Genomic DNA, 27,107 nt, shown 5'->3' with positions numbered 1-27,107 from the left:
TCTGTTTCCAGGTTCTCAGTGCCCCAGATGCATCAAAGAAACACCACTGCCTGAAGGCAAGTGCTGCCCAGATGAAGGCCAACATCTCTGCAGCTGCTGCCAGGCCAGATGTTTCCAGCCAGGGGGTCTCTAGGGCCAGCAGCACCCAAATCACTCCTCCTGTGCCGAGTCACAACTCAGTGCTGCTCTCTATGTCACCCTCGGCTACCCTGCCAAGGCAGGAGCCCCAGGGAGTTCAACAAAGGGAAGTACAAAGTCCTGCAGGTGGGGAGGGAAAACCCCAGGCACCAGCACATGTGGTGGGCTACCTGTTTGGCAAGCAGCTTTGCAGAAGAAGCCCTGGAGGTCCTAGTAGACACCAAGTTGATCAGGAGCCAACAATGTGCCCTTGCCACAAGGAACACTGATGGTGTCCTGGGCTCCATTAGGAGTTTTGCCAGCAGGTTGAGGAAGGTGATCCTCTACTTGGCACTAGTGGTGCCACACCTGAAGCACTGTGTCCCCTTGCCACAAGGATTGCTTGCTTACCCAGGATACGGAAAAGGCTGAGGTACTCAATAAATTTTTTGCTTCGATCTTCACTGATAAATACACTCTAGCCACACTGCCCAAGTCACAGAAGGCAAAGGCAGGGACTGGGAGAATGAAGAACCACCCACTGTAGAAGATCCCGTTCGAGACCTTGTGCAAAGCATTTGACACTGTCCTGCACAATATCCTCGTTTCTAAATTGGAGAGACATGGATTTGATAGATGGACCACTCAGTGGATAAGGAATTGGCTGGATGGTCGCACTCAAGAAGTTGCAGTCAACAGCTCAGTGTCCAAGTGGAGACAGTGACGAGTGGTTTTCCTCAGGGGTTGGTACTGGAACCAGAACTGTTTAACATCTTTGTTGGTGACACGGACAGTGGGATCGAGTGCACCCTCAGCAAGTTTGCTGATGGCACCAAGCTGCGTGGTGTGGCCAACACGCTAGAGGGAAGGGAGGCCATCTAGAGGGACATTGAGAAGCTTGAGAGGTGGTCCTGTGTGAACCTCATGAAGTTCAACAAGGGCAAGTGCAAGGTCCTGCACATGGGTCAGGCAATCCCAAGCACAAATACAGGCTGAGGAGAGAATGGATTAGGAGTAGCCCTGAGGAGGAGGACTTGGAGGTATTGGTTTATGAGAAGCTCAACATGAGCTGGAAATGTGTGCCTGCAGCCCAGAAACCCAACCGTATCCTGGCCTGCAACAAAAGAAGTGTGGCCAGCAGGTTGAGGGAGGTGATTCTGCCCCTCTACTCTGCTCTGGTGAGACTCCACCTGGAATACTGCCTTCAGCTCTGGGGCACCCAACTTGAGAAGGACATGGAGCTCCTGAAGCGAGTCCAGAGGAGGACCACAAAGATGATTCAAGGGCTGGAGTTCCTCTCCTATGAAGACAGGCTGAGAGTTGGGGCTGTTCAGCCTGGATAAGAGAAGATCTTCTAGCAGAAGAGGAGACCTTCTAGCAGCTTTCCAGTACCTAAAGGGGGCCTACAGGAAAGCTGGAGAGGGACTTCTTACAAGGGCATGTAGTGATAGGACAAGGGGAAATGGCTTTAAACTGAAAGAGGGTACACTTTGATTAGATCTAATGAATAAATTCTTCACTCAGAGTGGTGAGGCACTGGAACAAGTTGCCCAGAGAAGCTGTGGCTGCTCCATTCCTGGTGGTGTTCAAGGCCAGGTTGGATGGGGCTTTGTGCAACCTGGTCTAGGGGAAGGTGTCCCTGCCCATGGCAGGGGGGTTGGAACTAGATGGTCTTGAAGGTCCCTTCCAACACAAACCATTATATGATTCTATGATTAATGAAAAAAAGAGACCAAAATAAGTTGGGTTTTGTACATATATAATTTAAAACTATTCTGTACCAGTACAATATATTAATTTTACAAATGTAAAGTTCATCAGCTGTTAAAGCATTTGCAAAACCACATATCCTACCGTAACTTTATTGCACAGTATCTATGAAAATATTAATTCTTAAATTAGAAAACAAATGTTTCAATATAGAAGAGACAATCTGATTGAAAGACGATAAGAAAATCTACTCTGAAAATAACAAAATTTCACAGGATACCAAGCTTAACAGGTGCATCTGTAGGCCCAATCTACAAAACAGGATTATAGCATCCAGTACTGGCTATTAAAAAAAAAATACTTACTGTACCTTTGTTATAGATCCAAATGTAGGTCAGACTAATCTCATACAAAACACTATGGCAAGTCTAGTGTTAACATTTTGAACACCTTGTGTACCACATTTACTACTTCCAGGTAGTTCCTGACATCTACTTGCTGAATCGACTTGTGATTTAAGACTGCACAGGCATTTTGCAGGAATATATTCTTTGACACAGCACAGGATTGGGTATTTTTTCAGTTTTATAACTACTGAATTTTACCAGTGTAACATCTGTAAATATAAAACATCAAGAATGAAAGTTAAATCTGTTTTTCACAAAAGCAATTATAATTTACAGTTACAAATCTAATTAGAAAATGCCAAGTGACAACTTTTTGGCCTGTACTGATCTCCATTAGTAAGTTAGGTGTACCTCTGAAATGTAGTGTAAGCAGCAAAATATATATATATAATATATATAAGTGCTCAATTTGAAGATATCCTAACATGAGTTGTAAAATGTTAATATGTTCCTGGGTCTGAATAATCACAGTTAATAAGCATTCACAATAAAGCTTGGTAGAAAATCCAGTTTACCACAGAGCCAAGTATATAAGCTAGAAACTGTCATATGTTGACTTCTTTTGTGTACAACAGTCTTTTTTCTGCTGAATAACCTAAAGAATTTATCAGTGAAGAGTAGGAAATAGAGTGGATCATGAAGTGCATCAAAACCTTAACTCTACTAAGCCAGTCGAAATTGTCTAGTATACGCGAATCAGATTCTCCAAAGTTTTTTTAGGTACTTATGTCCTGCATAAGCCAAGTCACTATCACATTACACATCTAGCCAGATATTTATTTTTTTTTAAATAGTGGTTATGAGATTACAATTTGCAGGTAAAATATTTATCAAAACCCAAAATGAATAGAAAAACTTGCATCTATCAAAGATCACAGGCAGTCCTTTCTCAGAACTGGCTGCTCTTCTCACAGCTTCTCAACCAGCTGAGTGTATCTTTTAAAAAATAATATCTTATAAAAAGATTCTACAAAGAAACAAGTGTTTCAGAAACCCCCTCCCCAACTGTTGTTTTCCCTTACTGTTTTCTTTTTTTCTGGAAAAAAAAAAAACACTTCATCAAATAGGTACTGCATTAGGTAAGGTATAACATCTATTGTCTGGGAATTTTCTTCATATTCCCAAACATGTGCAATTTCCCACGTTTTGTGGGCTTTCTGAGGCTGTAGTTGATAAACTTGTTATGAATATACGGTAATGGGCACACAAAAGAAATTTTCCGTAATTAAATACATTATAAAGCATTTTAATAAAATAATTTTTGTAACTTCAGTATAATACATGTTTGCAAAACTGAAAGGGTTTTTAAAAGTGCTAAGTATTAAACAGAAGTTTCTTGAAACCTTAAAGTCCCACAACTAGGATGTTTAACGGCTTCCCCTGCCCACAAAGTAGGCACACTGATCGGCTGTAAAAAAGAATGTCACTTGTCAATTAATCCAGCTTCTTTAATTTTTGTGTAGAAGAATTTCTCCAGTATATTGGCACATTTGTAGTATTCACTCTCGGGGGGGTTGTACTCTCTGCAATTTGTAAAGACTCGCTGCAAGTCTGCCATGAATAATTTCTTAGACACGTAGTACCTATTCTTGAGTCGCTCACTCATTGTTTTGAGATCTGTACAGGAAAAAAATAGATTAACAGCATTTGATTCAAATACTTTTTGTACGTAATATCCCTTTAGACTGATTTGCCATTTAAGACGAACTGGCAAAGCTAGGATTTGGAATTCCTAATTGCCTTCATCTAAGGTGTGGTCTCTTTTTTAGCTTCAACAGCAATTCAGCCCCTGGAACTAAGCAGTATTTCACCCTAAGAATGATTTTGTGTAGAGTTTATTTTTTCTTCTTTAAAAGATTAAAGCATCATTCTTTCGTGTTCTCATATTTCGCTGAGTTTTCCATGGCTGTTAGGTGTCCCTAACTTTCCTCTAACTGCTCTGTGAGGCAAAGGTGTTGTCAGTTCTGTTGGAGGAGGCCTTAGGAGTGTAGAAGCAAAGAACTCAAACATCACAAATCACATACGTTAACCTAAAATCCTTACTTCTGTGTGAACACAGCAGAGAAGAGCCATCTCTCTATACTACAAGCAGTACTTGCAGCTTTGAAAAAAGATTAGATGTTCCACATCCCAGATATATTTCAATTACATCTTGAAAGTTTACAGTTAGGTATCCTTTTTTAACTGTCACGTGAGCACAGATCTCTCCTGCTTTCAACACATCATACAAAAACTTTACTTACAGAACATTCTTTAAGAAGTGTTTTCCTTTATACTAGAATCAATTATCCATAAAATACATAATTCATCTCGGTGTTCTCCACACAGTCGCCTTCCCTGTAATTCTTATCAGGCATGTAAAACTTTTGTCTAAATTACAAGTGTTCTGGGAGTGAGTACAGGATTAGAAGTAATGGGAGGGGTGCTGGATGCCTTGGCTTTTCTTACCTCAGATGTTCTAACAAGTATTTTTTTAGCAATGCTTGAGCCAGGCTTCAGTAGCACCTTTGTGAAACCGTAACAGAAACAGTTGCAACGGAGAAGACTTACTACCAGCAAGTATTGCAAGGAAAGCAGAGACCAAAGACCTCCAATGCAAAGGAATTAAAACTTAAAACCTAAGATTTAAAAATATGGTTGCAGGTATTTTGTTTTGCTTTTGAGTTTTTGGTTGGTTTTTGTTTTGTTTTGTTTTAAAGGGAGATTTGACTTTAGTGCAATAGAGAAAAAACCCTGACAAATTGACAAGAGGGGATTATTTAAGAAAAGTTTGATGAATGCTCTCAAATACTTCTTCCAATGATATATAACGTGTCATTTGCTAGTGTTGCACAGTATTTTTCCAAAGTAAACGCTCATTCAGCTCCCATTCAGCAGGCACCTGAAATTTAGGTGCCGACATCTAAACTAGATATTCATAGTCTAATTATGATATCCAATTGAGAAGGCTGTTCAGCTCACCCTAAAGCAAACATTGCCTGGCTGGGCAGTTAAACTGTTCTCCTCTAAGTACAGCAAAGGTTTAGCTCCCTCTGTCACTCAGCCATACAGCTTTTGTACTGCAGATAAAAAGGAAAAAAAAACCAAAACCCACACCTATTTCTTTAAAAGAAGCAGCTGATAGAGGACTTAATACAGGAGGAAAAAGCGTTTATACATGAGAACTGACCTTAGGAGGTAGTCAAACAATGTATGGCCATACCTCTCGAATATTGTACAATTTAGTCTGCATGCAAATGTAAAGACAAATGTTTTATCTTGTATGTGATAGCATAAGAAAAGACAATGCTGATTCTTTTTAACTGAAATTATGTCTGAGTGATTTTTTTACAGTATCAGCATGCTGGCAGTGAGAGCAGAAAGCAAGTAGAAGTTGATCATGAATCAAAGCATGGTCTAGTTGTGTTAGGTTCCTTAGCTGAAAAAAAACCAAAGCAAAACTAAACCAAAGACCTCAAGCTTAATCTTAAAATGAGAGCTGCTGCCCTCACCTTCAGTGGACTGCATCTGAGCAAGGAAAGGACAGACAACATTCCTACTTTGGGTTTGCCAAGCCAGGCAGTAAGTTCTTTGTAATGACTATGCAAATTAAACAGCCACCTAGATCTAGCCTCTGCTCAGAAAAGCAGATAGAGAAAACTCTGCCACCAGTGTCAAGATTCTTTTTCTTCATTGCTAGAAAATACACTTGTGTCAGGGACACAGGAAGACGACTGCTGTTTTGTACAGTATATATATTTGCTATTTGCAAATGATAAGTTGAATATAAAAAAATCATTAAGCCAAATTGGCATACAAAGGCAAGGAGCCTATGCAAAGCAACATGAACAAACACTTTAATTCTCTGAGAAACTGATTAATAGTAGCCTGCAATGAACTTGTATTTCATTCTCTAATAACTTTAAAAGGTACAGAAACTGTAATCAGAAAGATGAAGGTGAGTATTGCATAAAAAATGAAGGAGGAGCAGGATTCAGTTTTAAATCTGCTGCAATACAAATCAAAACAAGCATCTGTTTAGAATAGCACTGAATCATCCCTGAAATTACATGACCCAGCAGTCAAAAGCAAAGAAAAACATTATTAGCAGTTGCGTACTTCCCTTTGCAAGTAATGCTGCATAAACAATAGCTGCATGATTTAAAAATAAAATATGAATTTGAAAAATAAAACTTGAACAACTTTGGCAGAACTAAAAAACAAAGATAAAACTTATCTTACCATCAGTTGCATTAAGCATTTTCCTAAACTTAAATTGGAGCAAACTGTTAAGACTTAATTAGAAAACCCTCATACTTTTGAAAAGGTTTTTTCTATGTGATTTAGAAACTTTAAATTTGTTTTTCAAAGCAATTCAAATGCTCAGGTGTTCCTAAGAGTTTGCCTTTCGATTTTTTAACATACCAGTAGGACCCGCAATGTCCAGTTACCACACATAAGAACATATTCTTACAACTCATATAAACCAGCTCAGTCCCAAGAGTTTCTACTGACTGCACTGTTTCAGAGCTTGTTAGAGCTCTCTAGAGCATACTAAGATTTCACATGTATACACTACAGATGCTTCACAAAGGTCACAAAGCAGTCATAAATTTCAAATGACAGCATCATACTCTTGGCACTTCAGACTTGCAAGCTATTGAGCTGCAAGTAATATATATCTTTTAATATAAACTAATCAGATTACGATTTATCTGCTATGTTTCCAGCTATAAAGATTTTAAACTCTATACTTAAAAATGTTAATGGCATTACCCATGGGAAACCTTATAACTTCATAATATCCAGGAGCTTCTGTTCTCTTCACAGGTTCCATGAAGGGCCAAGCGCTTTGATGGCTCTTTGGTAAAGAAAAAGTAAGGTATCTAATATGGAAACTCTATATTGGAAATAATTTAAAAATCTTTAAAGAAGGTAAACTAGAACTAGCACTCACCTTGACCTGCTGCAGGATGGTTTTTAATGTGCTGTAAAGTTGATCTGGATCCTTGGGCTCCTTACTTGAAAGAAAAGATGAATACAAAAAGATTAGTGTGAATCCCTTATCTTCATTCCTACGACATGCATCTTACCCAAAAGCAACTCCGAAGTTTCACGCATTTTATAGAAGAAATAAAATAAAATAAAAAAAAACAAACAAAACAACACACCCCTCCCAAAAACCCCACCCCAAACCCACTTAAGAACTCACCCCTTGCAGATTATTTGTTTTCCAATGGATGGAAAGAAATATCAAATAACACTGTTTAAAGATTTTTCTCAAAGGAATCTCCAAACCACTTCACTATTTTACTTTGTGCAGCACTTACCTTCTTTCTTTTCCACTTGGTTTCCAGCCAGTCTCTCCTGTACACCAACAACATGAGAGATTACATGGGAACTACAGTAGGTCAAAACATTAACTGAGTTATTGCAACTCTAAAAAGATTAGCCATTTCAGCACTGCTGCAGTAAAATGGGTTTGTTTTAATAAAAGCTACTCCTAATATATAACACAACCATCTAGCCTACAGCCCCACTCAATTTCCTACATCTCTTCCTCTAGACTGCTGAAAAGATTCTTAAATATTCCTACATGAAACACATATTTTTCAATAATACAATACATATTTTATCACTACCTCCGTAAAGAATAACAATGTCAAAGTTATCCAATTTGATTCCCTAGGGACAGAGAATAAATTGCAGAAAAGCACAGTTGAAAAAAATACCCTAAAAGATGACACTTTCATGTTCTAATTCTGTTTTGTCCTGTAAGTTCATGTTTAGCACAGAACAAACGCTTGTACAGGAGCGCAGTGCATAACAGTGGTGCCAAAGGGAAACTGCTGACTACACTGCGATACGAATCAAAGAGGGATCGCATGTAAATAGAATTATACACAAGCACATAAAAGAGCATCAGCCTGGGATGCCTCAGGGAAGTCTTGAAGGCAGTGATCGTACTGGAAACACAACAACAAATCTTCTCAGAAATCAAATCAACAGACAAAAAAAATTACATTTTAATCAAAAAGAAATATGTGACTACATTAGTATTTCTAGCCTTGGACCTTTCTTGGGCTGTTCTGCTTCTATTCTACATTAAAAGAAGTTGATACATACTAATTCCAGGAATGCTCTCTATAGGAATCTGCCGTACTCCATCTTTGAAGCAAGAAAGGCCAGGATAAACTTTTCGTATCTGAGCTTGTTTCCTTTCTATGAGCTTTTTAATGATCTGTAATAAATCAGCAGAGAAAACAAAAAATAATTGACTTGCTCAAAAGTAACCCAGAGGATTAATGTAAAACCGTGATGAACAAACACTCTCGCTTCATAATTTCATGGTCCTCACAGATCTCCTGAAGCTGGTGAGCTACCTGGCCGAACGCTTATGCTGTAATTGTAAGCCCAAGTCTCTCAGCTGCCTATTTAGGCACAAATCTGGACAAAAAGTAGTCACTGCTGGCTGTATTGATCACAAGCTGCAGAGCTCCTGGGAAGGTGGCAGCAGAGGTAGGGAAGGAAATTTGCTGGAAGCAGGTTGGAGAACAGGCTGTAATTCTAACAGCTGGTGCTTCTAAACTGCTTCAGCACAGCTGGTCAGAAATTTCAAGGCACATACTGAACACACATATTTCAATGCATATATATGTTCATATTCCAAAATTTTAGAAATACTTGTTCACTTCGAAGTCTCCATATAATGGCAGGAGTTGCTCAGATATCAGTCAGAAATACTCTTACTAAAGATTGTCTCTCGAGGAAGTTGGAATGATGACACTCTTTGGAACCGATATTCCACTCTGCTTGTAAATGCCAGAATAGGCTGGGGGACACTCTGTTCTGCTTTGCAATCTCATTACTTCAATTCTAAGTAATGTGCTTTGGTGCTTTTTGAAAAACACTTAGACGCTTACGTAAGCTGTGTGTGTCCTGAATATGTCACTTTGAAAATGGCTTACTTCATGACCTTGAGTCAACAAACGCACAGCCATTCAGAGCACCACAGTCTGAGAGACTATTTTCTTTGGAAATAATAAAGATGGACATATTTTTATTTTTAAGGACCTTCATTCCCCCACATATAGTATTTTCTCTCAAAGTAAAGGAAAAGAAACTTTCAACAGAGGTGATAAATGTTAAGAGAAATACAGTATACACAGCACCATGGCCAGATTCCAGCATAACGTCAAATACTTTCAAACCAATTGTTAAATCCACCTTAAACTCTTCTTATAATTTAGGAACTAGTGGCTCTTCCTGATTAAATCAAGCTGTTCAATCAGTAACAGTGATTACTCACAAGTCAGCAGGTCGTAAAGCTTTGCAGAAAGGAATTTATCATATTTTTCAGAATGACTGTAAATGAGCTACAAATCAGGCAGTGCAAACTCACAAATGGTGGTCTGTGACTGGCACCCAGTATCAGATGCCACAGTCTTAGCAGCCACAGGCATATACACTAATTCTTTAAACAAAAGCTTAGACCATAAAAAGCTTTACTTCTGAAACGACAGGACTAGAAAAGTCTGATGTCCAGCACTGGCCAATACCAGCAGCAGTGTACATCAGTACATAATCTATGCTGTCAACACTCAAAATTCTACTTATGTCCACGTATCATCGTCATCACTTTTGAGCAGACAAGCGAACACTCTTCACAAAGCTGCAGACTGTGAGAGCTACTACTAAATTTTCTTGAAACAGGAAGAAGCCTGATGTGTCAAACTGGCAATCCTAAGATGCACTTCCAAAGGTGTATATATTTATTCTCAGAGAAGATACAACAGCATAGATCGGTGTATAACAACAGCTTTCTTTCTAATCATGGTAGACATGGGATGTCTGGAGGACCAAGGCACTTTTCTCCAAGTGGAGTGTCTCCAAGTGCTTTGGAACAATATAGACATCCCACCAAATAAGAGAGTGAAGAATGCAAAATAACATATACTAATAAAGTAGTCCCAGAGCCAAAATCTTAAAAATTAACTTAAGTTTCTGGAAGTGACATGTTGATGGTTTGGGCCTAGAGCTGTATTACTGCAGTTAAGCATGCCAGAGATGCAATAGGCTACAAGAGACACGTCCACTGTCTGTCCATCCTGACAATACCCCATCCCTGAGGGGAAAGTGGCATGTCCAGCAGTAGATGGGATCTAAAGAGTAACCCAACCAAGCAGAAATGAAAGGGAAAAATTATGATCTATGTTGTATGGTGTCCTGGTTTCAGCTGGGACAGAGTTCTTTTTAGCAGCTAGAAGAGCTCTGTGTTTTGGTTTTAGTCCAGGATTTGTTATGAGAAGAACGTTGATGGCGCACTGATATTTATAGCTGGCACTGGGACCTCAAGGACCTTTCGGCTTCCAGGTTTTTGCCTGTGTGCAGAAGCACAACAGGCTGCGGGGGAGCATGGCCAGGACAAAAGGCCCACTACTCCCCTCACGATTTGAACTTAGACTTGAGATTGAGGGCCAAATTAGCCAATGAAGTATTCCATGTCATGCAACGTCATTCCCAGTATAAAGATGAGGGCTGACTGGGAAGAAGAGGTCTTGCTCTTCTGGGGCTCTTCTCTTCTCTTCTTGCTCTCTCTCTCAGTCTTTCAGAGTGCTTTCTCTCCCCTCCCCCCCCCTTTCCCTCATTCAGGATTGAGGTGTCAGGACTTATCTGTTTTGGAATCATTTACCGGGACCGGACAGCCATTAGTCACTAGGTGATAAGCAATTACACTGTGCATCACTTGTTTGTATGTATAATTATCATTATACATATATGTATACTCATATATTATCATTATCACTATTAATTTTAATTTTATATTATTATTAAATTGTTCTTCTCTCAACCCACAAGTCTCCTTCCCTTTTTGCCTCTAATTCTCTTCCACATTCCTTAGGGGTGGGCAAGGGTGAGCGAGTAGCTTCATGGCATTTAGTTGCCAGCTGGGCTAAACCACAACATATGGACATATGAAAGATTTCCCAATAAGTGAAACTAAGAAACGTTGTAAACTAAACGTGTAGCACTCTGACATTGCCTTCCTTTCTGCAAGCGTGGGCCAAACAGTTCTATTGAATGGAAGATTATTGTTCCATAAAGAAGCGTTTTAACAAAATAAAAAGTCATGAGGTTTGACCAACCTTGAAAAAACAAATTATCCTTGTAAACTGTATTTCTTTAAAACCCAAGGAAAGTATTTAAACACAACTGGAAACAACTTAATTATCTTGCTAATAAACTGCCTTATTATACAGAATATTACTATGGACTAAATGAAGAACATTACATATAAATTCCAAAATGGGACAGCCTGGAATTTAAGACGGTCCACCCTTGATTTGTATATTAAACAATGGCAGAAAAAATAATTCCCTTTCTTTCAAGTAAAATAGAGGACAGGCAGTAGAAACACTCCATTCAAAAGTCACTCAAACAAACACTGCTGTCATTGGGCCAGAAAGAGGGAGGAAAAAATTGACAAAGCTGCAGAATAATTCAACCTTACAAGATTTTTCTTAGTTGTCATCTACAACAAAATTTAGCTATGAAATACTCCTTAAAATATCAGCGCTTTTCAACACACCTGTTATCGTAAAGTTAGTAAGGTAGAATTTAATGCTTCACCTGCAAACTATGGCACTGGGACTTGAATGAAAGAATTATTCTAATTAATAAAAGTATGCATTTCAATGTTTGTTTTAAGCACCAAAGCAGAGAGCTAACTTGGCACTAACGGAATTGTTTATAAACATCTGAATAGATTATAATGTTTAGTGTTTCATTTCAGCCTTTACCTCTTTTTGCTTTTTAATGATGACGGAAAATTCTGTGTAGGGAATCCTTGGATTTAATTCACATCCCATTAATGTGGCACCCTCATAATCCTTGATGTAGCCAACATATTTTGCTTTTGGTACTTTAATATCTTTGGAGAAACCCTGAAGAAGAAGAAAAAAAAATCAAGTTGTCATGATGTCATTTTCCTTTTCCATTTGTTTTAACTGAAATGCTATGATGATTTGGAACCAAATTCATCGTGTTATTAAAATCCAGACAATACAACAGAAAGAGTCACAGACCATGGTTTACAGTGTTGCAAACACCTTCTCATGGGAGTCACCTGATACCAGGATAGTTAATTGCTTATATGTATAGGAAAAGAAGGGAGATAGGGAGATAAAGAGATGGAGGAAAAGATTTTTACTGTGAACAAATTTCCTGGATTTTTTTTAAAAAAATGCTATTTTAACATTCAAGGCTGCCAGTCCTGTAGTCATTAGTCAAAGAAAGTTGCTGTTGAAGTTAATGAGATGACAGTAATTTTATAGCCAGGAAAACGATGTTGGGTTTTTTTACTTTTGTATTTCAAGAGAAAAAATAACAAATCCTATTAAAAGTTCCAAAGTTACACTAGTCTTCATACAGTTTGAAAGTTAATTGAAAAATAAACCCACAAAAGAATTAACCAAGACAATAAAAAGCAGTGTAGGACTCTCACTTTGGCTGCATTTTATTCTTCTCTTACAGTGGTATCTATGAAACCTCATTAAAATCAGGATTTTTTAATCCCAACCAGGATTCCTGTCTTGCAATTTACCATCAGAGGTTTCAGAGTTACACGGAAAAGGGATATTTCAGACATGAAAAGGGTCTGCCTGCACAGATTTGACATCACAAGCCCAGCTTTTATTCATCTTGAATGTGTGAGAGCGAATTGTATCAGTTTTATATACATAATTATAGAACAGATGAGGTGGAAGGGAGTTAAGGAGGTCATCTAGCCCCATTCCTGCTCAGAGCAGATCTCACAAGATCTGGTTGCTCAAGGCCATGTCTAGTCTTGAAGATTGCCAAGGACAGAGATTCCACAACTTCTCTAGGCAACATTTTCCAGTATTTCACCACCATTAGGACAGGGAGAAATAAAATATAGTATTTCCTTCTATCTAGTTGCGATTTCCCATGATCCAACTGATGTCCACTGCCTCTAGTCCTATTGCTGTACATTTCTGAGAAGTCTGACTCCATTTTCGCTGTATCGTCTGACCAGATAGTTGTCACCTGTTTCATCTATCAAATCTATTTGACAGATTAGACATGGCAATCTTCCTGAACTTGAACCTTATGCTTCAAATTAGGAGGAGCTGTGAACACAGGTCAGGTAAGTTCTAGTCTGCTGTAGCTATGTCTGGTCCTTCTTTACACTTCTTACAGAATCAGTGAAGGAACTGAATGAATGAAGAAGCAGCCAATCCATATTCGACTGGTTTTTAGACTTGACAAATTATAGGCTATACCATACACCTATATTCAGATGATTCCATCAAAGCACATTTTGTAGATAAAATATATACACATAAAATTGCACTATGCATTTTATCCAACTACTTTGTCACACCTAGTTGCTTAGTTCATCACTGCTAAGATGTTAACTTCTTTGACCAGGTAATTTCTTATATTGACTTACTTGTTTCTTGAAGTAGCCGATAGCGTATTCATCTGCATACGTGAGAAAGTTGAGTATGTTGTGTTTGATGTGGTACTCCTTCAGATGGTTCATCAGGTGAGTCCCATAACCCTGTGTGAAATGTAGGAGAAAAAAGCCATTACAAAGCCTGTGGGGACTGCACATACTAGAAACTGTGGAGCGAGGCTTATTACAGACTGTTTTTAAAACACGGTCTTTCTTCTAGAGCCTCTTTTAAAGATTTTCCCATAACTAACTCGGCGAGGCATACTCAAGATCAAACTGTTTCAGCCTTGTAAGGGTATCTTTGGGACCCAACAGGGAACACAAAATGTTGCAGCTTCTAGTGTCTGATTCACTTTTAATCTAAAAGAGACCAAAACCTAGACTCTCTCCAGGCATAAAGCATAGCTCTAAAGAGGTACATTGTCCTGGAAGTTATAATTCAAGGTGCACACAGTATTTTTTTCCTTTTAAATTAGATATCAACTATTAATAGTCACATATTTCACCAATAACAGAAACTACCTATATTGTAATAATAGGGCATCCTTTCTTAGCTGTATCATTTCAAAACCGCAAAGCAGTAGGAATATTGAAACGACTCCTTCTAGAGGAATCCATTCTGAGATGAGATCTCTGGTTTACTGTATCCTGTTCACCTGTAGCAGAAACAGCCTCTGCTGCAAAGGACTTATAATCTGAATTTATCATAGGGCACAAAAGGGAATAATGAAACAGTTATTACCATAATAAGCAGCAGAAAATTATTGAGTCCACAATCAAATAAATAGCTATGCCTTCTGACTGCACACAGGAATAACTTCCATTTTCATTCAACCCCAAAGTAAACAAAGGTTCCATTTTTTCACATTTCCAAGTAAACTATAGTCTTTCCCTTCTGCTGTGAGATGAAGAAATGTAAAATGGACAGGAAAGGCCATAAGAATGTGTTCCTCCTGCATACGTTCCAATTTTAACATCATGGAGACTAACGGGGGCGTTACAGAAATACACACGGAATCAGTTTGGATACTCTGTTCTTGAAAACTGGGAAATTTTTACTTAGGTACATAAGGTAGAAAAATAAATTAGAAAACATATACTTCTGATCTAATTCACAATTTCGTAGTCCCAAACATGGAAAGAGCCAGATAAAAGCAAGTTAGGTAAGTGCTGAAGTTCAATACAAAAAATTTAGTAGTGGTGCATTTTCTTTAAAATTCTACTAATCTAGGTACAAAATTTGTGTATTAGTCCTTCCTTTCCAGCTAGTGTTTGGAGTATCTGGTATTCAGATCTCATATTCGAAATTAAGACCTCATATGTGTAAAAATAAGTACTTCTTAATTTGAGGAAGCTCTTAAAGCCATTATTTTTATAACCTTCACGGGATTTATTTATTCTCACAAACACTTGCCAAAGTCTAACAATCCTAAAAGGAAACTAAGCCATGTACAGTAAAATTTAAAATAATTTTGTAAAGTGGGATCAAACTATCTCAAAAACAATACAACTTTTGAATATCACATGTAAAGGAAAACAATATCTATATTTCTTACTCCAGTCTCAAACTGAATTAAAATAGGAATTTACTTTTCCCAAGAGTAGGCAGTTCACCCATGTGTGAACATCTAGTTCTTCTCAGTTACCTGCTGGTAGGGGTCACCTTACTCAGATAGGAATGTGGGAAGACAAATTTTCAGAAATAGTCAACTGATACAGTGAGGCACCCAGAAGGTAACAGAAGAAATAGTGCATTATGTATGCATATGCAACCCTAGGAGACACTCTGATGGGTCAAGATTTATTTGCTCTATTATATTCTGAGAGGTTATTCCTGAAGAATCACAACACACCTTTGGCAGCCTAACTTGTGTAGTGCAGTGGGTTGTTCTAGTAGAATGAAAATATCCTTTACGAATTAGTCGAGCTTAGAATAGACATCACTTAAGCATATTCTGTTATTGTTTGCATTTGATAAAACACTTTGGATACTTTTGTGACAGGTCACTGCTAAGTGCAGAGGAATGACCTCTCTAACACCAGAGTCGAATAAAATCAAATATAAGCCAAGTTGTGACAGGCTTTCATCCCACTGTATTACCCTTCCACACCCAGAGCTCTTCACCTCAAAACAGGGCACACAATTTCTGCATGTTCAACTGCCACAGCTCTGAATTAACCCACATCTCAGCTCTAACAGTTTCAACTGAAAAACATAAAGCTACAGCACCATCTAAAGGCAAATCCTGAATCAAATAGTCATAGTTAGATCTAGCTGTAGTCCCTGGGAAAATGTGAGGAATCTCCTGTATACACAGCTGCTAATCCTCAACACTCAGAGAAAATTTTGTGATACTAACTCAAAAAGAGTGTACAGACCATGTGCTTATTTTGAGATAAAAACTATACCTAATTTTTTTGATATCTCATTTGATTGAAGCCACGTAATGCCACAAAGTGATTGAATACAAGTTACTGTCACACACAAGCAATAATTATTTCAGTCAACCATGAGATGTAACACTACACAGACAGGCAATTGCTGGGGACACAGGAGTGAACAGTCCAAGAATGGGAGACTACTGGCCACTGCTGCTGTGCTGAGAAACTCATGATTCTAAATCTGCACATTTGTTTAGTTTTTGTGCATTATATTCAGAATCACTCTTATCTTTCAAACTTTATTTCTGTTTGGTAACTCAGCAATATATTCGAGGTGATTAACAAAATTAGGAGCATATGTAGTAGCCCTGGATATGCAGGACTCAAAGATATTTAATAAACTCTAGCAGAGAATTATTTTTACCTTGACTTGCTCATTGGAAGTCACAGCACAGAAAACAATCTCCGTAAATCCTTGGGAGGGGAACATCCGGAAGCAGATACCACCAATAACACGACCATCTTTTATTAATGCAAGGGTCTTGTGTTTCCTGAGTAGATAAAAATAACAGTCACTTTAATTCATGTACATAGTACATAAAGTGCCATTATCTTCCTTTTTTCAGAAACTTGATTCACTTCTTTCCATGATGCTAATGCAATTCTATATGCCTCTGCTAAGTTAGCTGCTTGTATCTACAGAAGAGTAGCTATTTTAACATCATGCTTTGAATTTACCATAAAATTCATCATTCATGCAGCAAGGTCCTGGCCTTATCAAGTACTTCTACATACCAGGGTAATGCCCAATAAATGAGAGTTGTATTGCTTGCATTGAATCTATTGCTGACAGTTACGCCATTGAGTGGTTCTCAGGATGATTTTACCCTGACTAAATTAGAAATTAATGGAGTTACAGGACAGCAAGTCCTTTCTAAGGGATTCCTGTTTCCTTGCACGGACTCTCTATAGCTAAGCTATCAGTTTCAAATGCAGCTGATGAAGCAAGAAATTATATTTCTTCATTCTAATCACCGACTCCTAGCAGAATCAAGACCAGAATAAATATCCATTTCTGTTGCACTTACATTGACTGCCAGGAAAGACACGATGAGGCACAATCTGAAGTCTTGTGTCAAGTATTCAGAATTTAGTGTAATACTTAAGGTCTGGAAGGATTTACACTGCACCTGTTCTCTAGATTATTCAATACACGGTATCATATAAATTGTATAACAATACAGTAAATTTACAGAAGATATCTTTTTCAGGGGAAAGGTTGCTGCCAAAGTGAGCTCCTGCCAAAAAAAATGTAGTCTGAAGAGTAGTTACATTTTATGTGCCACTGTTGAAGAAGATTTTATACATTTACATATCCTTTTTCTTGTACTTATTTTGGTGCTTTTTATTTGTGGAATGACAGCAGTAATGTAGTAGCTTGATCTTTTAATTTTGTTTACTCATGTTTGAGTTGTTTAAACATAAGATTCAGTAAGGATGGCCATTCCAGAAATAAGAACAACAAAGCTGACAATAAGTAAGGTAATAGCTGAAAGAAATTGGGAAGAAACTGTTGGACTTCAGCATCTCGCACTTGATGTAGGTTTGTGTGCACCCACTACTCAGCATAGGTCTCCAGTGTGTGACCTGGAGACTCACAGCAGATGCCAGGGTACTCTGAGCTGTCCAGGAGATGGGCTTCACTTCCTTTGGGTCAACTGTTTGCTTCAGGCACATAAAGGAAGGCATTTTCTTGCTGTAGCAATATCCGCACCTCCTTCTTAAACACAGTCCACTCCCCAGATGGACATCTATACTGAAGAGCACTTAAACTACCAGCAGTTCCTCTCAGCCTAAAAGCAGAGTCTTTCCCAGTAAGAAATATGGGACAAGGCCATCACTCGAGACCACTACGTCAGAATTTTGCTTTGATGGTCGTGTGATAAGGGAACCTGGCTTCTTCAACCAGTAGCCTCTGCTTGAGGATCACAGTGCTGCTAAGGCTCCCAAACTCAGACAAGATCGCGGTGCTGCCTCTCTCTCCCAACTGAGCGGTGCTTACTCCCACTTTAGGAGAGGTAAACGTCTGGACTGCTGCTGGCCCTCATGACACAAGTGCTGTTCCCCTCTGAAGAACCTAGCAGAAGGTCCCAAGACCAGTCTCCTGTGCCAGGAGTCTGAAGTCCTGTCCAGCAGCCCCCAGTACTGGGCTGTTTGTGCTTCAGGGATGGCACTGGCCCGCAGCAGCAGTATTTGCTGGCACCACGAGAGCGTTGCTGAGGGGAATGCTAGCAAGCCTCATGGCAGAGGAAACACTTCCAGAAATGTTTTTGTAACTGCTGCAGCTATAATACTGGGCACAAAGACAGAGGCTAATACCACCAGTGGTGGAGAAAGGCTCTTCCACAAACCAGGCTGCATAGTTGGCTGTGATCAGCTCAGTCAGAGATCCTCGAGGTCTCTGCTGACACACAGCAAGTCCACAGGCATCCTCCACCACGAAGCGCTACAGTCAATACAGCAAATCCCTAGGCTGTCATTGGGCATGGATCATTCAGAGGCAGAAATTTTGGGAGAACATACCGGTTGACTGCAGGAAACACAACGGTGGAAAAGCAGACACTTGTGAGGAGAACCTCCCTTCATGTTTTGAGCAGCTGAGGGTAGGTGGAGGACCATGTGCAACTGTGGATGCTGCTACAGCCAATACGTCTTTTTTCAAGTGCCTACAGAGTAGAACTGCACCCAAAGCAAGACAGCAAACTTGCACCGATACAGAAAAAAGCAACGTGCTTGGGTGAGAAGTGATTTCTCCCATGCTGACTTAAATGCTGCTGTTCTTCATAAATCCCACAAATTGTTCTCATTGAAAAACTTCATCCTCTGCTGCCATTTGGTTCACAATCTCCACAGACAGAGGATAGAGCAGCCTGCAAGTTAGTATGTGCCTGTAAACCACTAATAAGCACTAACAATTACTTTCTGACTTTCAGTTTTAATATTCGCAAGTACAAGATAGGTAAGAGCCTTTCCCACAGGCCCATGTCCCTGTGTGGGGATTGCATGGGAAAGTTTTGGTAGCGGAGGGGGCTACAGAGGTGACTTCTGTGAGCAGCTGCTAGAAGCTTCCCCTATGTTCGATAGAGCCAATGCCAGCTGGCTCCAAGATGGACTCACTGCTGGCCAAGGCTGAGCCCATCAGCGACAGTGGTGGCACCTCTGGGATAACACATTTAAGAAGGGGAAAAAGTTGTTGCACAACTGCAGCCAAAGAGAGGAGTGAGATATCTGAGAGAACAAGTCTGCAGACACCAAGGTCAGTGAAGAAGGAGAGAGAGGAGGTGCTCCAGGCACTGGAGCAGAGATTCCCTTCATCCTGTGGTGAAGACAATGGTGAGGCAGGCTATGACTCTGCAACCCATGGAGGTTAATGGTGGAGCAGATATCCACCTGCGGCCCATGAAGGGACCCCCACACCAGAGCAGGTGGAGACACCCAAAGGAGGCTGTGACGCCATGGGAAGCCTGCTCTGGAGCAGGCTCCTGCAGGACCTGTGGAACCCTGGAGAGAGAAGCCCACACAAGAGCATGTTTGCTGGCAGGACTTGTGGCCCTGTGGGGCACTCACGCTGGAGCGGTTTGCTCCTGAAGTTCTGCACCCTGTGGGAGGAACCCACACTGGAGCAGTTCATGAAGAACTGCAGCCTGTGGGAAGGACTCATATTGGAGAATTTCACGGAGGACCCATGCTGGAGCAGGGAAAGAGTGTGAGGAGTCCTTCCCCTGAGGAGGAAGGAGCAGCAGAGGACGACGTGTGATGAACTGACTCCAACTCCCATTCCCCATTCCCCTGTGCCACTGGCAGGGAGGAGGCAGAGAAGCCCAGGAAGAAGGGAAGGGTGAGGGGAAGGTGTTTTAAGATGTAGGTTTTATTTTCTCATTACTCTACTTTGATTTAATTGGGAATAAATTAAATTAATTTCCATAAATTGAGTCTGTTTTGTCCGTGACAGTAACGGCGAGTGATCTCTCTGTCCTTATCTCGACCCACCAGCCTTTCATTAGAATTTCTCTCCTCTGTCCAGCTGAGAAGGAGAGTGATAGAGCGGCTTTGTGGGCACCAGGCATCCAGCCAGGGTCAACCCACCACAGTCCCACAACAAGAAGCCAGTTGTCATTAATACAGCCACTGAGATAGTATTTGGGTACAATTCAAATAAACTGCCCAGGAGTTATGGGGGCCTGAAAAGACAGGAAAAGGGTAACATGGGCAGTGCTGCCCTCCACATCACCCCGGCTGGCCCCTTCCTATACCGCTGCCTGCAACCAGCACCAGGCTCTCTTTGTCTTCCCTGCCAAACCCTTCTCCAACGGTACTCACGGATCAAAGACCAAGCGTGTGATGTACTCCTTCGGCATTCGAGGCAGCTGATGGGAGAACACGTTCTGCAAACCAACCAGCCACATCATGATCTTCTTGTTGGGCTTCTGGTTCAAAGAGTTGCCGACCACATGGAATTCGATCACCCCTCTGCGCTCCTCCAGCCTTGCCGCTTCGTCCCGGGCCGAGTGTGCCGAGAGGAAGTTGGTCTGTACCGCACAAAATAGGAACAAAAATCACATTTTGGAGATTTCATATCATGTGACAGAACATCCTTAACGAACAAACACATGAAACTCCCTCTTTTTTCCAGGCCAACTTTTTACAAAAATAGAGCTGCCAATGATTACCTTTATTAGCAGAAGTGACACCATCAAATAAGCTGGATATAAGTCTACGCCACAGTGTACAAAGGCTTATTCAAACTTATTTTGGTAAAGACCAGGTGACAACAGCAATGGTTATGACTCCACAAGTTCCAAAATCTCTCAAGGGACAGCGATCATCCCATTGAAGCCTATGACACCAAGTCTTCATATTTTCTTTAGTCTAGCCAGTCTGGACAAAAGTAGTGGCTTCGCCTACGCATACTGCAAATCACATATTTTAATAGTGCGGGCAAAGTCATATTTTTTCATTTTAATAGTGCTTTCCACTATCTATGCCACTATTGTAAGAGTCCACAAAGAACATTTTAACTCCTACTGATTTTGCTGTGACGTGTCTAGCAATTGCATCCATATATTTGAATGGAGATGAAATTCATACAGACAATTTATTTATCTTTTTTTTCAAGATCATTTACAATGCCAAAACATCTCTGCATGCACATACTGTTTACTTTTTAGAGCAAAGTCTGGCTGCTGCATTTCTAGCCACTGCCAGCCTCAACAGCCAAGCCTGGCACAGCATTTGTAACATGCAGAGCCATCAGTCACAGTATATACTTTGAGTAAGAAATGTAGGTGGTTCCAAATCTTCAGCAGTCTCTAGCTAAACCTTGGCAAACAAGAGCTGCTGGCAAAACATAGCCTGGCGAAGGGAACAGAAGGAGGAAAGGCCAGCCAAAAAAAAAAAAAAAGTGTGCAATTCTGTACATGCACAATTCTGCAATTCTGTTTGGTTTTCTCTTCCAGCAGAAAAAAGAGCAACTGTGGAAGACAGCGCAAATAACTGTTTAGATCAGCCCTCCTGCACTAGACAGAGGTTTTAACTTTGGATTTTTCATTCTGCTGCAAATTCTCCCATTTACCTTCTCTTACGAGCTACACCTATGATTAACAATAAAAAGCATACTCTGAACTCTGACTCTGAACTTTTGTTACCCTGTAACAAAAGTACCTTGCAAAATAACCTGGAATCTGTTTTTTTACTATCACTAGTTTCCAGGTCTCTACGCAAACAGTACACAATGCATTAAAAAAATTGCAAAACTATTCTTCATGGTAATGATGTATTTCATCAATATTTTTGCTCTCCTAATCATACTCTCTGAAAGTCTCTATTTTTCTTACTGGCAGCACGGTAAGCTTTGTGGACTCTTTAGCTTTTCAAACTCTATCCATGTGGAACATTTATTGAAAACAGACCATTTGCAAACAGACCAGGTCTATATATTTCTCACCTCTGGCCCAAGCATTGCTGCAGGATCTGTAATTGTCGACATTACTTCATTGATTAACTCGATAGGAATATCTCCTACAACCCTTGGTCTTTTTGAATCCTCCAGAGAATAGGGTTCATTATTTTTTCTCTTTTCACCTAAAAAAAAAAAACAGGACAAATTAGCACAACCGAACTGTCACAGACTACCACTGTGAAGTCTAGCACTTCTGATATATCCTTTAATTTGTACGCCATGTTTGAGATTATTTTTTTTTATTTTTTATAGAAAGGGAGAAAGAGAAAGAAATGCAATCCAAACAATACTTATCACTGCTGCAATTTTGTCTTTGCATTGAGATATTAGCATGAAGCAGGATGAATATACCTCTCCTCCTCCTATACCTCTGTAAATTCACATTGAAACTATTTGCTTTTCTTTTTGCTTCAGCATCCTCTGCAGCGAACCTCTGTGCTGCTGTCTTGGTAGGTCAGTGCTTAATACACAAATTCTAGTACATACTTTTGGGTAACACGAAATCTCATTTTGGGATTCACTGGAATTAAGTATTCATTATAGATTTCTTTCACCCTTTTCGTACACCAAGCAGCACCTACAGTCTGACACGTCATACACATTTGACTTCGAAAATCCATATGAAGTTTCCAAATCAAGATATACCATGTTAATCATTAACTGCCCTACTAACTGCAGACCAACCTGTAATATAGCAAAAGCAACTAGTTAAACAAATTCATGAAAGAAAAGTCCATCAAAGACTAGTGGGTACAATAATACTGATAGAGCCAGCTGCTAGCTCGGGATTTATCCAAGCAGCAAATTGCCAAATACAAGGAAAGCATACAAACAGGAATATCACTCCATGGTTACCTTGTTCCTGTATTCTTTCCCTAAAGATCTGTTACTGGTCATTGTCAGAATGAGGATGCAGAATTTTGCCTTTGTGATCAGCACTTAGAAGTGAGATAAGTTGGTTTGCTCTCTTGGGTTTTTTTGCCTCACTAAGGAAAGACTTTCAAGCAGTACAATTGTTTTCTTAACAACAGAATTTTATTTAACCTCCCTTCATTGTGGAAACGGTTTACTCCTATTATTTTTTAGTTTTTAAACAGTTATTCATAAGTGAACTGACCTTACTTCTTATTTCCCAAGGGATTAATTTCTTGTTTTAAAATAGAATTTTATGAAGCGATTTGTCAAAAGGTTTTTGGAAATCCAAGTACACAAAACTTTTTTCAAATGCTCACCACTTCCTTCACAGATACGTACAATTCGTAAATTCTAGAAAAGGCACACTGAATTTCCACACATCACATTACTCACACATTTATTCATCCCATTCTTAATCAGTTTATTATTGTTCCTTCTAATTGCCTGAAATAGGAGACTTACAATTGACAGTTTCCTGAATTCTCTCAGAACCCCTTTGAAAACTAGTTTTGCATCTCTATGTTTCAATTCTGTAGTGCTGAGGGCAATTGCAATGACAGCTCAGCTGCACAACTTAATAGTTTGTCAATTCCATATTTCTTTTCATAGTCTCAAAAAAATATACTTCTTCCAGTGACTACTTAGCACTCCTTTTGCTGACCTGTATTAAAAAAAAAAAAATCTTCTACACCATTCCCACTTTTAAGAACATTTCCCAACTTGTTCCTCAAAGAAAGCTGCAGTTTAGGAGTCACCCGAAGTTCCTCTGTCATGAATATCGAGGCTAAGAATTCATTTAGCTTTTTCTGCTTCCTTGAGGACTTACTTTACATGAGCTCACAATCATCTCTCTGACCTACAAACTCTCTTGACAGGCTCATTAATCCCGAGATGTTTGGAAAAGGATTTATTAGCAGAGTTTATGCATTCAACTACTTTTTTCTCCAAAATCCTTTTTTTTTTAATCTGACCTCATTCAAGTTTTAAATTTAACCTAGTTGGTGTGTTTGTGCTTTTCTTTATTGCTCAAATGTATGCGATTTCAGTACCTTGAAAGATTAAAAAATACACATGCAATGGCCCCTTCTACTCTGTCTTTATTTAAACAAAACCTTTTTTCAAGGTTCCTAATACATGTACTCCTAGAAAGTGTTTTTCAACCTCTGATGCCAGCAGACATTTCCCCATTTTAACTAAATTTAAACAAACCATTTTTTTTTTTCAAATACAGTTGCAATTTCTGCTAGTTAAATGTTACCATAGTGGAAAAAAAAACATGTTTGTGCATGTCTTTTAGCAAAAACACCTCAAGGTTGCTATTGCAGAGTGAAGGCAATAGTCACCACATACTGCAACTACTGATAACATTGACAGAAGCCCAAAAGCAAGTCTCTGTCTTTGTTACCTAGGTTTGGGTCAAGGGCAGAAGAAACTTTGCAAGCAGGACTCATGTTCCCACTGTTGGGTTGCTCCAGAGATGAAGGACTTGCACTGTATGAAACGGATCTTGCGACAGGAGGAGGACTGATAACTGCAATGGCATAAAAGACAAACACAAAAAAATCAGGACATGGAACTCATTACGGTGCTGACTGAAGGACTGTCACAACGAGGGACCTACTTCACACCCACCACCTGCCAAGTAACAGCTAACGTTGCGCAACAGAGCAATGCCACCAGTTCGCAAGCAGAGACATTAGAGCTTTATCTCAACATATTTTTCTAAACTTCTGCCTAACAAGGGACTGCATTACTGCTGGACGACAGAGTTAGCTTTACTTCATTGCAAATATCAGGCTTTATTATTCTGCTGTGCTGAGCACAAGCTAAGAAAACAAACTTCCTTCACATACCTGCCAAGCCTGCTGGAGTTCAGCCTCATGAAAAGGCTTTTTGTAAGGGTCTATTGAAAAGCAAAATCTCATCATTCAGCTTCAGCTGTCCACTTTAACAGTGTTCAAAGACTGGTTAGACAAATCAAACTCAATAAAGGGAGAAGTTGTTGCACCGGTTAAGAGGATGAAACTATTATTTTGAAAAGCCACAGACTAACATCTCTAATATTTTTTTTTAAATAACACTCATGCCAAATCATCCAGTTTTCATTTGTGTCAGGACTTTCGGCAGGCGGGCGAGGGATTGAGATGACAGCTCGTAGTCTGGACACCTGCAGTCTTTCCCTTTGCTTGCCTTTATCCTGGTGTCATCACCAGCACCAGCTCTTTTGTGCCATGTTCATGCCAAGAACGTGCTTAAGAGGTGCACATTAAAATGAAGCACTGCAAATACGTACATAATAGAATGAACTCTGAGAGCAACGTGATTTTAGAATTGCAATGAACTTGTGCCTAGGGCATAATTCAGCAGTTCATGGTGCAGACCAGGAATTTCTCACACAAAAGCCTGTATCTGTCACAGTGGAATTTCCCTACTGCTCTAGGAAATTCACTATCACATGAAGTGCTGACATGATGGTTTTGTCAACTGATAATCAACAATTGTTTCAAAATACTGAATTGTTAGAATATATTGAATTAAATAACTGAAAATTGAAGTCAAGTCCTGAGCTACATCAATGGATTTTAAATACTTTTGAGCAGGAAGGAAGAGGAGAAGGGGAAAATGAAAGAAAGCAATCATCAATGTCTCCCTGCAATCTTAGGGATGACTTACACCTCAGTACTCTAACTGAGAAAAAGTGAATAAAGCTGCAGAATAGCTGATGAGGCACATGAATAAGAAACAAAGCAAGGAAAAGCTATAAAAAAATCCAAGACAATCAAAGGCATGTGTGCAATGGCAATGGGACATCTGATGTAGAAGATCCCTACTTCCCTGCTGCTAGGTCCCGAGATCCCTACTGCCAGGGAGGCAGAGGGCTGGCGTAGGTCCTCACGCGAGGGAAACACTGCCCAGCAGGTCACCCACCACAGCCATTTACCCACTGACCATTCTCACTTGTCCACATTGAGCACACTTGTGCCACTTGAATACTCAGATGATTTGCCTCAGCAGCCAGCCTGCTCCACTAGCACCTTTAATTAGCTGGATTTCATTGTCAAAATGGGATCTTTAGGTGAGGAAGCACCAGAAAGCCAGACACCTGTGCTTCCTCAGGCAGAATGATTTCACTATAGCCTGCTATTTATAAAGCTGCATATCTAAGTCTCGTTACTTATAATTCATCACTTGTACAGGTTTATCTTCAAGTCAGGTGCTCCTTTACCCATAACTAAATGCAATTACCTGTCTGGATTCCCAGCTGGCCAGTTCGGGAACTAGACACCATGAAATCCTGATCCCAAATGGGAGAATTCTGGCTGTACACTTCTTCTTCCAGCATTGACAGAAACCTAGGCACAAAACCAGGTGAAATATTAACTTAATAGGATCATTCAAAACAGGTTCTTTTTCCGAATAAGCATTTGCCACTTTTTAAAATTTAAAAACACTTAATGATTCAGTAAGAAAATGCTGTTGGCCAATTCCTTTTTCAAAAAAACACACACACACACACACACAAAATCACAAGCCAGAGTAGACTTTAAGTTTCTTAATTCAGTAGAGTGCTTTCACCTATGAAAATTTATCTTTGATTATAAGCAATATTGACCTAATTTGCAAACACAGAAAGAAATAGTTCCAAACTACTCTTACAGAACAAAACTGTGCACTAATAAGAAAGCTATGAGTTGACAGATGTTAAGGTACTTATGTTACACAGTGATGACAAAATAGGTCTATTTTGATAAACCGGTGTTTTGCAGAGGCACTTGCTTTTTGCCTCTTAACAGATTTATAAAATCTCAGTGTTAGTTATTAACAATGTTCTTAGAATATATTTTCTTTCCTTTACGTGTGTTACCGTAATATTTAATTGCATGTTTGTATTTGCATAGCAGTATTTTTAATCTTACTTTAGTACACTTACAGAAACAGCGTGACTTTAAACCTCTCTCAGAATTGTAAGTGAGAGAAATTGCACAGATCAGACTATCCAGCATGCTTGCCTTCACAGGGCTAATACATCAAGTCCCTTTCAGAAACAGGATAGCTTAATATGGTTTTCAGACCAGAAGATGACATGGCACATTTTTAC

General features: G+C 39.5%; 1 protein-coding gene across 1 annotated transcript in view; it reads right to left on the bottom strand.

The window, feature by feature from the left end:
• Nucleotides 1-3,378: 3,378 nt before the first annotated feature.
• The window catches only part of KAT2B (lysine acetyltransferase 2B), a 48,047-nt gene continuing 24,318 nt past the window's right edge, over nucleotides 3,379-27,107 (bottom strand). Inside the window, 12 exon segments of the mRNA XM_086614383.1 lie at nucleotides 3,379-3,851; nucleotides 6,990-7,074; nucleotides 7,171-7,234; nucleotides 7,544-7,580; nucleotides 8,340-8,454; nucleotides 12,014-12,157; nucleotides 13,687-13,797; nucleotides 16,499-16,625; nucleotides 20,455-20,663; nucleotides 22,079-22,215; nucleotides 24,414-24,539; nucleotides 26,255-26,361. Coding sequence (XP_086470509.1) covers nucleotides 3,658-3,851; nucleotides 6,990-7,074; nucleotides 7,171-7,234; nucleotides 7,544-7,580; nucleotides 8,340-8,454; nucleotides 12,014-12,157; nucleotides 13,687-13,797; nucleotides 16,499-16,625; nucleotides 20,455-20,663; nucleotides 22,079-22,215; nucleotides 24,414-24,539; nucleotides 26,255-26,361 — 1,456 coding nt within the window. The 3' untranslated portion in view covers nucleotides 3,379-3,657.

This window comes from Tauraco erythrolophus, chromosome 7 (assembly GCF_009769465.1).
Source record: "Tauraco erythrolophus isolate bTauEry1 chromosome 7, bTauEry1.pri, whole genome shotgun sequence".
Classification (NCBI taxonomy): Eukaryota; Metazoa; Chordata; class Aves; order Musophagiformes; family Musophagidae; genus Tauraco; species Tauraco erythrolophus.
The sequence above is the reverse complement of the archived record's forward strand: the minus strand, read 5'-3'. Positions and strand labels throughout refer to the sequence as shown.